At 42.6% G+C, this 13402-nt stretch overlaps 2 protein-coding genes across 2 annotated transcripts in view; one reads left to right on the forward strand and one right to left on the reverse strand.

The window, feature by feature from the left end:
* Nucleotides 1-583: 583 nt before the first annotated feature.
* prpf38b (pre-mRNA processing factor 38B) lies at nucleotides 584-6505 on the forward strand. The gene is made up of 6 exons (XM_032531700.1): nucleotides 584-1029; nucleotides 1946-2014; nucleotides 2233-2384; nucleotides 3280-3340; nucleotides 4542-4780; nucleotides 5116-6505. Exons 1-6 carry the CDS (start codon nucleotides 820-822, stop codon nucleotides 5771-5773), a joined length of 1389 nt encoding a protein of 462 aa, XP_032387591.1. The 5' UTR covers nucleotides 584-819; the 3' UTR covers nucleotides 5774-6505.
* Nucleotides 6506-6669: 164 nt separating this feature from the next.
* fndc7rs1 (fibronectin type III domain containing 7, related sequence 1) overlaps nucleotides 6670-13402 on the reverse strand; it is a 26697-nt gene continuing 19964 nt past the window's right edge. Inside the window, exons 19-24 of the mRNA XM_032531750.1 lie at nucleotides 13136-13396; nucleotides 11723-11983; nucleotides 11350-11640; nucleotides 9688-9924; nucleotides 8060-8116; nucleotides 6670-7290 (exon numbers count right to left, since the gene is read on the reverse strand). Coding sequence (XP_032387641.1) covers nucleotides 7007-7290; nucleotides 8060-8116; nucleotides 9688-9924; nucleotides 11350-11640; nucleotides 11723-11983; nucleotides 13136-13396 — 1391 coding nt within the window. The 3' untranslated portion in view covers nucleotides 6670-7006. The remainder of the gene's footprint in view (nucleotides 7291-8059; nucleotides 8117-9687; nucleotides 9925-11349; nucleotides 11641-11722; nucleotides 11984-13135; nucleotides 13397-13402) is intronic.

The following is a 13402-nucleotide window of genomic DNA, read 5'->3' on the forward strand; positions in this document are numbered from 1 at the left end:
AACTATGTATGTATTAAAAGTCAGCTGTGTGAAGCTAATGATGCTTAAGATATATTTGTTGTTTTAAGATGTTAGAATATTTATGTTTCATTTAAGGCCAAATAAAAAGTACATAAAAGCATGTGCACTCTGGATAACGCCCAACTACTTTTTGTGCTCCATTTATCTAGTCTTTTTGCAGAAGGGATGTGGAGGGTTTTTTACCTAGCCCTAAAATTAATAGAAAATTAAAAGCATGTGAATAATTCCATTTGGGGATAATCAAGCCAAATAAAAGCTGAAAGAGGAAATTAGTTTAAAATGACAATCGGAAAGTGAATTTTAAAGCAGTCATTGCGAAGATTTTTCCTTTAACACAATGGTAAGTGAGCCACTGATAATGCATACAATTCTAAAAATAATATAAGCTCGTGTACCAAAAATAAGACTTCAGACCATATGATCTTATATTTACAGAAGCCCTAGATATATGCGTTTGTGCAGTTATCAATTTGACAATTTAAACCATTTGGTGTGTGCATACATGCTTTTATTTTCTAAACCAAACATTCACACTGTTGACGTATCGGCGGTTACAGACACTGCACCACTAGCTAGCTAACGTTACAGTTCCGGTGTCCCATCCATGGTCCCACCTCGGAGCAGCACTTTAGCCACAACGACGGCGGGAAGTTGTTATCATCAATTTGACCACAAATCAGCAACAAGCGAAGGGACGAACTTGATAACGATCGACATTTCACTATCCCATGTTAATGGATCTGTAATCGGAAATACGCTAACTGTACACTAAGATTAGCAGCGTGGGATTCAGCTAATATGGCTAACGTCGGAAACCAGCTACCAACACAGGCCGTTAGCAAGCCTGCACCAGGAAAACATGGAAATGTATTGCCCCTGTGGGGCAACGAAAAGACAATGAACCTCAACCCAATGATTCTTACGAATGTGCTGTCTTCGCCGTATTTCAAAGTTCAGCTTTATGAACTAAAGACCTACCATGAAGTTGTGGACGAAATCTACTTCAAGGTAACGTTAGCAAATGCTAAACCGCATGCTACTGTGGTAGCAATAAATGGAACGTTACTGCAGTTGTCAAATACGAGAAACTGAGATCAGACGGCGCTAGTTTTACCTCGCATAACTTTAGGACTCAGAATGCTGTTCGCTTATTTAACATACTTACAACACGCGCACAATATATGACGTTTGTGTAGCTAATGTCCTTAATTAGAACTTATTAGCAAGCTAACACTACCTTACGTTAACTTGTTAGCAAGCTAACGCTACCTAACGTTAGCGACCAACGTTAAGCTAACGTTAAATCAAATATGGTGCCGTTAGTTGGCTGTTACTTTCTCATAATAAGATAGCTAGCTAGCTAGCTAGCTAGCTCTACTGAGAAACGTAACTGGCTACTCAAAAAATGAGATAGGCTCTCAAAATGACTTAGTAACGTTATTTTAAAAATAATGACAGTGTATTTATAAAAAAAAAAAAGACTTAGTAACATTAACGTTAGCTAGCTAACTGCTACAAAAAAAATATGAGAACACTAGCTGTTAGTGTATTTTGAGAAAGCTCGTTATTTTTAGATAATATCTCGTTATTTTTTGATAAGTTACTAGCTAAGTAACGTTAATATTGGGGACGTTTCTTTCTTATTAATTTGAGTTACTTTTAATAATGTCTTAAAGGAACTTCTTTTTATCACAATGGTGAAAATAGACTTCTATAGTCTCGTGTGTAACATTACTCAAATTAGGCTGCGTTATTAATATGGGATGGGGAACGTCCACTATAGTCTCAGCGTTTCTCATGAAGTTGCCATGGAGATGGGCGGGATCTTTCAGATGTGTGGTGTGTATAATGGCAGCTCAGAAAAAGGTCTGGCAGACACGTGTGAGTGTGTAAACTTGCTTAATATTGTTCTGTGTGTCTCCAGGTGACTCACGCTGAGCCTTGGGAAAAAGGAAGCAGAAAGACAGCAGGCCAGACTGGAATGTGCGGAGGGGTAAGTGAGAAGTACGTGCTTTTTATATTCCCCATCTTTTTTCCCCCCTCTCCATTTCCCTTGCCAGTCTGGAGGAGGACACATTTAGGTAATACATTAGTACTTGAATTATTGTACTTCACTGAGTGTTATTGTCAAAAGGCCAGTTGTTATGAATAGGCTTGCTGTGAATAATGTACAATGATGTGCTTTTACAAATATGTCTTCGTCCCTGTTAGGTGCGTGGAGTTGGGACCGGTGGTATTGTGTCCACTGCTTTCTGTCTTCTATACAAACTGTTTACTCTCAAGCTGACTCGCAAACAGCTGATGGGTCTGATCACTCACACAGACTCGCCATACATCAGAGCACTTGGCTTCATGTACATAAGGTATGATTTTTTTTGTTTGAGATTGTCACAATTGACCGCCATAATTTTGCCCTGTGTATGTGTATTACTAGATATTGTGTACACGGGTTAAAATGTAACTTTTTTCGTCCGCCAAATTTGACCAGCCATCTATTATTTGAAGCAAATCCACCCGCCACTTGCATATTTTACCAGCATTTGGCTGGTAGATGTTGCTAATTACGAACCCTGTTTCCATGCTTTGGTTAAAACATCTTTTTGTAATTTTTATTCTTTAAAGATTTTATTTTGAAAATGTAATTTTAAGGCAAGACCTTAACAGTAAAGTGAGTTAATAGATGATATATTCCGAAATATAATATAATATCCTACAGAAATGTTCCAAGTGTGTATAAGGGAAATGTAATTGCAATGTTTTAGTTGCATCTCTGATGTAGAGCTGGGCAATATATCGATATTCTATCGATATCGGGATATGAGGCTAGATATTGTCATAGATTTTGGATATCGTGATGTGGCATAAGTGTTGTATTTTTCTGCTTTTAAAGGCTGCATTACAGTAGAGTTGTGTCATTTTCTGAACTTACCAAACTGTTCTATTATTTGCCTTTACCAACTTAGTCATTATAACCACATTATTGATGATTATTTATCAAAAATCTGATTGTGTGAAATCGAAATCGAGGCATTTGGTCAAACATATTGTGATATTTGATTTTCTCCATATCGCCCAGCCCTACTCTGATGCCTCACTTAGATTGTGAAAAAGTTTGACCTAAAGCCTTGCCCATATTAATATCACCTCACATGTCTGTAAATCAGGGTTTGAGATATCATTGGTAACAGGTTCATGAAACATATTTGAAATTTGAACCGCAACCGCTCATAGTGTGCTCTCTGTTTTTGCTCGGCTCAGATACACTCAGCCCCCAGCAGACTTGGTAGAATGGTACGATGGCTTCCTGGATGATGAGGAGGTATGTCACCTCGGGTAATAATTTGATGTTTCTTTCTCTCCATTAAATACACACATTCACACGACACATTAAAAGCTGTCTCCCCCCCCCCCCCCCCCCCCCCCACGCCCGTTGTGATGCTCCTAGCTGATTTTTCACCTTTGCCTTCATTTGGCCTAATTGTCCCCAGTTTTTGTCCTTTTTTTTTAACAGGGTAAGTACTGTATATGATGCTGAGTAAATGTTGTAGTCAATGTAATATTAGGGCATGCCCTCAGCTTTTATCAGGACTTGTTGCACAAAAACTAAATTTGGAAAAATAAATGGCAATCGGAGTATTCATATGGATACACGCTCAAAAGGACAAACACAAACTATATAACATACGTCAACTGTTGCATAAATATATTGTGTTTTCACCATATTTAATTAGAATATAATTTGATACCGGGCTGTTTAGCCAGGCCTCCACTGATGTTGTGTTGCATTATATTTGAATTGATCATATGAAATTCTACCCAACTGGTTAATCCCCCTGTTTTTTTCTTTAGATGCCCATTGTGCAGCAGGTGAATTGGATATTGTATCTCAGCACTGTTGGGTTGCGTGTGTGAGTGCAAAGCGACTGTTCTCTACCATATAAAGTCGATAACTCTTCAACTGGTGTGCACTTTGCCTACCTGCTCCAACCTGTGCTTACACTGTGGGCAATATTTATTCTCCTATGGCCACGTGAGAGTCCATTGTGCCGTTGGACAGCTGGAGAAGGAAGCCAAGGCTTCTCTCTTTTTGTCCATTTGGCTCAATGAGAATGTGTCTCCATGTCTCCAGATGCTGCTCTCCCTTCCCTTCACTGCTAGTCTGAACAGTAGATGCAACCGCTTTTTGAACATGCTGTTTTAAGCAGATGATGTGAAGGAAAGGGGGGTGGGGTGGATCTTACAAATACATTATTCAAGCTCACATTGTAAATACAGCTTCTTTTATATATTTCTAGTTTTGTTTCCTCTTTGTAATTGTCAAAAGTAAAGCCAGACACATTTGATTTGATGTGAGAGATTAAGCTAGATGAACAGAGGTGAAGGTTCAGTACTTGGTCATCACAAACTACATTCTGATTTGAGGCAAGATAAAAAAAGATAAGCGATCACATTTACCCGCGTCCTGCCTGTGTGAGCTAACTGAGTTTTTCTACGGCCCCTTTCCCGCCGTCTGATTCTAGGAGCTGGACGTGAAGGCCGGGGGGGGCTGCGTGATGACCATTGGAGAGATGCTGCGCTCCTTCCTGACCAAGCTGGAGTGGTTCTCCACCCTGTTCCCCCGTATCCCCGTGCCCGTGCAGAAGATCATTGACCAGCAGATGAAGGCCAGGCCTCGTAAGGTCGCTCCAAAGGAAACGCAGGAGGAGGAGGAAGCTGCCGTGGCAGAGGCGGGGGGGCAAGGGGAAAGACGCCACTCCAGGTAATGCTGTACATGATTCAAGCTATGTTATAACTTAATGTTTCTCTGGCCAATTTTACCTGGCCACATTAGCTTGCAACTAATTAGGAAGGAAAGGTTCAGTTAATTTCCCTTTTTTTTATCCCAACTTTTACTCTAAGCAAATTAATAATGGAAGTTATACATATAAATTAATACAAAACATTTGAAACCATTGGAAAAGGATGTAATGTTGCCAACTCGTGCCCTGGCTCTCTGGGCTCTTGAATTATTCTGATTTAGGTAGGTTATGTAATCTACAATTTAGTAGGCCGGAAAGTCGAACTGCTCGAAGCTGATGTTACCTTTCTTGCCAGGACACCCAGGCGGACACCGAGCCCCCGAAGGTCACCCAAGCGGTCGCGGAGCAGAAGCCACCACCGCGAGAAAGAGCGCCACGGCCCCAGCTTCGACCGCGAGCTGGAGAGAGAGCGCGACCGCCAGAAGAAGGAGAGGGACGGCAGGGACCGGGACCGAGGGGACAGGGAGAGACGGCGGTCCCGCAGTGCAGACAGGAACCAAGACCGGCGAGAACGTAGAAGAAGTCGCAGTGGCAGCCGGGAACGAAGGAACGAACGCAAGGACAAAGAAAGGGACGGCGGGGAGGACAAGAGCAGGAGGAAGGACAGGGAACACCACAAAGATAGAGGGGCTGAGGGGGAGAGGTCCAAGGATAAAAAGACCAGGGGAGAGACTGACGACAGGAGGCACAAAGACGACAGGGAGAGGCACAGAGAAGAGAGGAAGGCCAAAAGGTTGAGCCGGAGTCGAAGCAGGGACAGGAAGCACCGTAGCGGGGGGGAGGAGAAGGTCAGGAAAGTAGAGGGCAGCCACAGCAGAGATAGAGACAGGGAGCGAGACGGAGAACAGCGTTCTCACAAAAGTAGTGGTAGCAAAGAGAGGAGCCATCATCAGCGAGAGTCCAGTAACGACCATTGTAAACAAAGTGAAGGCAGGAGTCGGAGCACTGAGTAAATGTCGCCTACCAGCAATAATTACTTCTTCTACTCCTGTGTTTTTCTTCCTTTTTTTTTTTTCCCACCCAATTGTCTGGTAGGTCACTTGTGCTAAAGAGAAGGAATGTCAGCACATTGTAATTCTGGGATTGTCGTCTTTGGCCAATGTAATGTTGCTTTACTTTTTATGTTTTTTCGGCCTTTTTTCACTCCCCATTAGATCCATTGGTAGTGTTCACTTGGAATTTGAAAAGTGGCAAAAAAAAATGGCATTCTACGGTGCGTTGGTTTGCCCCAGGATGATGTGGGTTTGTACATACTGTTTCAGAGGCAGTCTACACACGAAAAATGGTCCGATTTGCAATGCTTGCAATTATGTAATGTGTAAAGAATAACTTTTTTTTTTCCCCCAGGTGGTACAAAAGGCAAAACACATTTTTAAAATTGGACTAATATTACAATGCATATGTCTGGAATGTCTTCATATTTAAGTATCTTGGTCAGCATGTTCTCTGATTGAACATGCTTTCACAAGTCAACGGTTAAAGTACAAACAGCGATGTGAATCAACCATGACTCAGCACAATGCAAGTCTGTCCATGGTCGTGTGTAGACCGCCTGGAAATGTTTTAATCCTCCAAAGGGCAGTCTGCAGAGGGTAATTTTTTACCACACACACCAAGCCCTGCCTGTGCTGTGTTTGGGTTAGTGCCCTGTTGCATTTTGTTTTCTAATAAAATACTTTTACAAAGAAAACACCTTGTTCTTGTCTTGAAATCCAAAAGCACACATTACTGTAGAAAGGGAGGGATATCATTAAGTTGAAACCATTTTTGATAGTTTTATTAGAATGTACTCTGCAGATAATTTCCTTATTAAATATACATCTAGAAGTGGTTTAAGTAAATGCTCAGCACATGTTAAACACTTTACAGAAGTGATTCAAATATAAAGTAGCGAGAGTAAAAGGGCCTTAGAAATGTAACCATGTAGCCTCAATGAAAAATTGTCATAGAAGGCATAGAAAGGAGAAATGAAAAAAACAACCATGGCAGACCTGAAAGAAATAATTGTGCAGTTTACAGGAAGCTAACAGAAGTGTAACTGTCAGGAGTTAACATGTGTTTCTCTATGTTCTACCAGACATTGTGTGTTATGGCTAACTGGGAAATGATTTGTCATTCTTAAATGTAAAAAAAGCTGCCACTTTACAGTAAGACCATCCCGTGCGGACCTGAACGCGAGTGTTTCCCTACTGGGGGAGGCCCTCTCCCAGGTGCACACACACCGGCTCTGACTGTGGTCCACTAGTGGCCGAGTTTCTGGCTGACACCCAGACACAGTAGATGGAGTCTGGGCTCAGATCAGTGAGAACGATGCTCTCGCCGTACACCCTCATCTCCTCGGGCTCGCTGGAGCTGCCTTGCTTCCTGATCATCAGACTGTAATGGGTAGCGGTTTCTATTTGAGACCACCCAACGAAAATCCCTGTTGACGTTGCTGGTTTGACATCCAGCACGGGAGCTGAGAGGCCTCCTGTCGGGAAAAAACAAGTCACAGTTGGGAATTAGGTCCCAGCTTGATTTGAGACTTAATAGTCCAATAAATGAGGAATGATTGAGATTGCACGAAAACGCTTAATCCTTGGGTTTTTCTGAGTCAAAAATGTTAATAAAAAAACCTCTTATCAAGGTTTTGGTTGTCTTTTTTTGACCTTTTTGTGGCTTTCCTCCAATGTTTATGTCATTTTTTTCTGAGCCTTCTGAAATTTTTGTGGGTTTCCCCCAAAATTTTTAAAGCTTTTTTTTTTTATCTTTGTCAATTTTTTGACAATTTAGTTCCTTTTTTTGGACATCTTTTCACATTTTTGTCACTTTATCTGACATATGTTCACATTTTAGTTACTTATTGACATGTTTCTATTTTTTTTTACACTTTTTTTAAAAGTTCTTTTACCAATTGTTTTTCTCCAAATGCTCTAACATGGACAAAAACACACAAATTCAATGAAAGTAGTGAACTGATTATTTATTTAACTTTTGAGGAGTGTTGTTGGGAACCATCCACGTTACTTTTAGGACACTTATTTTAAAAGAAACCCAAATTTCTGATCTAGAAATTTTTTGGAAAGGGGTCAAATTTGACCTGAAGACAAAAGGAGGGTTAAATATTTAAGTAAGAACTCATTGTAAAAAAAAATCAACCGCAAGGGGTTGAAAACAACATATAGGCTACTAAACATTAGGAATAGTTCACTATTATGCTATTATTTTTGTAGCATCTCTTCTTAAAAATACAAACTCACCATTCTCTGTCTCTGGCCTTTTTACACTGAGATCTCTCCTCCTGCGATTAGATACCACTAAACATAAAACACGTATGTCAGTTAGTTTGGTTTCAAAACAGTGAAATGTGTCTTTTTAAATGTGTTAAATCTTTTATACAGCATCCTCTAAATGCTCGTACACACACACGCACGCACACACACACACACACACGCACACACCAGTTCCTACTAGAGCCCGACCAATAAAGGATTTTTAAGGCTGATACCAACACGAATATTTGATCATTTAAAAATCCGATGTATATCGGCCAATATATATGTTATTTAAAAATCCATAAACAGATTTCCCTAACATAAGTTATTTGTAGTTATTTATGAGTTCTCACTAGAATAATATGATCATTTGTTTTATTGTCACAACAGAACAGTAGAACATCAAAATATATTAAAGTTCTGATGAATAAAAATGTATAAAAATACAAACTTAAGATGTGAAACTTAAAGTCTTTTGAACAAAAACACAATACCAAAAAAATTAATTATCAGTGTTGCCAACAGGGACGTTGTAGAGCGTCCTCTGGTGGACAGACTATGCCACTCCATCACTAACAGGACGTTGTAGAGTCTCCTCTGTGGACAGACTATGCAACGCCATCACAACAGGGACGTTGTAGAGCGTCCTCTGGTGACAGACTATGCAACTCCATCACTACGGGGACGTTGTAGAGCGTCCTCTGGTGGACAAACTATGCAACCCATCACTAACAGGGACGTTGTAGAGCGTCCTCTGGTGACAGACTATGCAACTCCATCACTAACAGGGGCTTTGTAGAGCGTCCTCTGGTGGACAGACTATGCAACGCCAACACTAACAGGGACGTTGTAGAGCTCCTCTGGTGGACAGACTATGCAACTCCATCACTAACAGGGACGTTGTAGAGCGTCCTCTGGTGGACAGACTATGCAACTCCATCACTAACAGGGACGTTTGTAGAGCGTCCTCTGGTGGCAGACTATGCAACTCCATCACTAACAGGACGTTGTAGAGCGTCCTCTGGTGGACAGACATGCAACGCCATCACTAACAGGGACGTTGTAGAGCGTCCTCTGGTGGACAGACTATGCAACGCCATCACTACCAGGACGTTTGTAGAGCGTCCTCTGGTGACAGACTATGCAACGCCATCACTAACAGGGACGTTGTAGAGCGTCCTCTGGTGGACAGACTATGCAACTCCATCACTAACGGACGTTGTAGAGCTCCTCTGGTGGACAGACTATGCAACTCCATCACTAACAGGACGTTGTAGAGCGTCCTCTGGTGGCAGACTATGCAACGCCAACACTAACAGGGACGTTGTAGAGCGTCCTCTGGTGGCAGACTATGCAACACCATCACTAACGGGGATGTTGTAGAGCGTCCTCTGGGGAACAGACTATGCAACACCAACGCTCATAACATGGTTGACAGTCCGTTTTTTCATGTATAAGAATCATTTATTTGGCATTATAAATGATTCTGATGAATGAATGAAAACATTTTTTTAATCGCCCATTATAAATGCTGATACCAGTATATCGGTACATGCCTAATATCGGCTGATAATATCGGCCCGCTGATATATCAGTCGGGCTCTAGTTCCTACCAATTGGCACACTTGTCGCTTCACTTTCTCCAGCTGCGTTGCCAGCTGTGATCCCGATGTTCGTGGAGGTGACGTTGGTCAGAGAGCAGGACAGCCCAGCGGTGCTGCACAGCCGGGCTTTGGGCTTCACGCTGTTGTCGTACACCCTGAATGTGGTGGCGAACACGGACGCGTTCCACGAAACTGTCGCAAAGGAGCTGTTCCCGCCGTACGCCACTCCTGATGGTGGACAAGGAGCTGGGAGAAGAGAAATCGGAGTAAGTTCAAACATCTGAAAAGTTAGTGTAAATGTCGTGCTTTTCCCTACAAACGATTAAACGAGCAACAACAGGCCTTTTTTTAACGATGTCTTGAAGGTCCAGTCCAGTAAGACATGACAGTGTGACAGTGAGCCAGCATGCACAATACCAGGACCCTGAGCTATATGGAATCTAGCCATAATGAATTGTATTATTCACAAAAATATAAACATACTAATCATTTATGTGAAATAACCAAAACTCTTCTATATTGCGCAAAGGTTTTCTTGTAGGACTCCATTGATCATAGTAAGGGTTAAGGTTAAAAAAAGTTAACCCTAACCCTAAGAAAATGTGTTTAAAGCATGGATATATGGAGTATCATTTTCCCTGATTAATAACCAGTTCTTGGAATCCCCATTTTGGATTGTCACAGTAAGAATAGGACATGTATAACTAATATAATATCGCCTCTGTCCCAGTAAGCCAGGGTTAAACCTAACAGTAAGTAGGGTTGCCACCTGTCCTAGTTTTACCAGAATTGTCCTTCTTTTTAACCCTTATGTTGTCTTCCCGTCACCCATGGAAAAAAACCCTGTTTTGGTCACTTTTCGAACCTCATTATTGCTTTTTCTGACATTTTTGTCACTTTTTTTGCTGTTTTTGTTGTTTTTTTCCTACGTTTTTTGATGTTTTTAATGTATCGCTTGCTTCAAATTTTTTGTGACAAAAAACAACAACGATTAACGGGTCAAATGTGACCCAAGGACAACATGAGGGTTAATAACCTGTCCCAGGAAATTTATCCAAACGTTTAAATCCACATGCCAAATAACCTCTTTTTCCACCATTGGCAGGAGCACAGCTTGTTGCCATCCGCATTCTGACAAGACCCGCCCTACTCTGCCTCTGATTGGCTAGTACTTGTTGCCCTCTTCGCAGAATGTTGCGCAAAGGGAAAAAATAAGTAGATGATTGCAGGCTTAATGCTGATATGGCACACTGATTAACTAGAACATTTTGAAATGGCACTTCATATTACAGATGTTGCAGACCCCTGCAGTAAGCCATGGTAGGGAACCAGCATGCACAATACTAGGGGCAGGGACATTTGAGGTATTTGTTGTTGAGTATTTTCATTATATTTCCATTTCATACTTCTACTCCAGTAAGTATTGTGTATTTTACTCCACTACATTTCTTTGCCAGCTGCCATGCCCATGTTGATAGTGCCTTTAGCTACACCTGTAGTGATATTGTCAGCATTGAGAAGGTCTACTGTCATGTAACTGGCTCTGTGGACACCTTTACAGTAAATGCTATGCTAGGATAAAGACATTTACTACTACATTGTTAGCCAAAGGTCTGAAGTGCAAAATGTAATAAGTGTGTTTGAACAGAAGCTCTGTTGAGTGGAGTTTACCTGTTGTACCGTTGAGAGCCCCTGATGGGTTGCTGGTCCCGGCAGCGTTCCTGCTCTCCACTGTAGCAGAGTAGGCCGAACCGCAGGGCAGAGGAATCTCAAAGTATGTTGTGCTTGTCCAATAGGATGAGAGATCAAACTGGGCCTGGCTGTCTCCCAGCAGACTTCCTGTCAACTTCAGGATATAGTCTGTGTCGTTACAGGTGACCTCTGTCCAGGAGAAGCGCATCACCTGGATCTCCATCTGCATCGCCATCAGCTTCACCGTAACATTGTCTGGAGGACAGGGAGCTAAGAGAGAGCGGTGTAATGTATTAGTCCATTTAAGCGGCATATTTAAAGAGTTATTGAGTCTTACGTGTAGCTCTTATACCTGCTCCACTCTGCACAGGGTCACCAAAGGAGCTGTTGCATTTCCCATCTGAGGCCTGGACAGAGAAGTTGTAAACTGTTCCGCAATCGAGATCCTGGATGGTGCACGTGGGATTTCTGCTGTGACAGTGCAGCATGTCTCCGTTTCCAGCCTGGGCACAGCCGTAGTAGTCCACAGCGTTATCAATGGGGGTCCAGGACAGCTGTGCAGACTGATTGTTACAGTGGAAAGTAACCGAGAGGCCATCAGGCTGGCAGGGACCTGGACAGAAATAAAATGATCAAACTGACGAAACTAATAGTTTTCTGTCATGTTCAGGGGCGGAGCCAGAAGTTGGAAACATCCGGGGCTCAGCCCAAACCTGGGGGGGGGGGGGGGTCAAGGTTCATGCTCCATTTACGACAGCTCTATGTATGGTGCCAGATGCACCAACTTAGCCTATCTTTGCTGTTTGCTACAGTAGCAGTAGTCCCCCTGTTTTTTTGGCATTATGCTAAGCTAAGCTAATCTGCGGCTTACAGTTACACTTGCACGCATTAACTGTTCATGTATTGTATTGTCTAAGCCTTGTTTGCGTTGTCCGTCTTTGTCTAGCCTAGCTGATGTCTTGTATAATAGAGTGCGGATCGGGCCGGATTTTTCTGTCCGAGCCCGGCCCGCGTCCGACAGAGCAGTAACCGAGCCCAACCCGAGCCCGACAGGCATTAAGATATTTCTGTCCAGCCCGACCCGAGCCCGACACAGTTAAATCGCATTTGTTTCTCATACAATGACACATGTACGTTTGTTTGTGTGGAAAGCCCGCTTTTATTAACAATTGTAGAAGGCATTCGGAAATGTCAACAGATGAGCGCATCAATGCACACGGGGCAACAAGCGCCATTACCTACATAATAAGCTGTTTTAAATTCAAAATGTTCAATGCCTTATCGCGCTGATGTGACCGAGCCCGACCCGAACCCGACAATCCTTTCTAAAAATCTGTTCGAACACGGCCCGGCCCGTCGGGTACCGTCGGGTCCCGTCGGGTCCCGTCGGGTCCCGTCGGGCTCGGGTCGGGTATCCATCCTCTATTGTATAAATGTCTTTGTCCTTATGTAAACTGTATTGTTATTTCAGTTGTCTAAATTTGTCTAGTCCTTATCGATGTCCTGTACAAATGTCTGTCTTGACGTGCTGTAGCTAGCTTTTGTGTTTCTGCAGAACAGGAACCTGCTGAAAACCAGCTCTTGAACTGAGTCAAGCCCGTTTGCATTGTAACGTAATGTAACTTTTTGACTTTCCTGTATAATAAATATGAAATCAAATGAAATTGCCAGTGCTCACTTCATATTAATCGTAGAGACGTGAGAGTGGTATCGTTTTAGCTAACTCAGCAAGAAACGGTTGTCAAAGTCAAGTCAATCAGCGTACCGGTGAGCTTCTCCACAGGAGTGCTCATCTCGCTCATGCACCCATTAGCGTGTCCCATCACGGTGAAAGTGTAGAGCTGACCACAGCTGAGGTCCAGGAAAGAGTAGCTGCTCTCGGTGGAGTCCCGGGTGGAGTTAACACCTGAAGCAGACGTCGCTGTGACAGTGTTGTTCTGTGGTGCGCTGCCCTGGCTCCACTGGACTGTTGCCGTGTTGCTGCTACAGCTCTGGTCGACAGTGGTGTTCTCAGGTTTACAAGGAGCTAGGG

This window comes from Etheostoma spectabile, chromosome 12 (assembly GCF_008692095.1).
Source record: "Etheostoma spectabile isolate EspeVRDwgs_2016 chromosome 12, UIUC_Espe_1.0, whole genome shotgun sequence".
Classification (NCBI taxonomy): domain Eukaryota; kingdom Metazoa; phylum Chordata; class Actinopteri; order Perciformes; family Percidae; genus Etheostoma; species Etheostoma spectabile.

Bases quoted from the DNA above. Each gene is read 5' to 3' on its own strand.
- prpf38b (XM_032531700.1), top strand. From the start codon at position 820: ATGGCTAACGTCGGAAACCAGCTACCAACACAGGCCGTTAGCAAGCCT. The intron at 2,015-2,232 runs GTAAGTGAGAAG...CGTCCCTGTTAG, and splicing joins AGACTGGAATGTGCGGAGGG to GTGCGTGGAGTTGGGACCGG. The intron at 2,385-3,279 runs GTATGATTTTTT...TGCTCGGCTCAG, and splicing joins CTTGGCTTCATGTACATAAG to ATACACTCAGCCCCCAGCAG.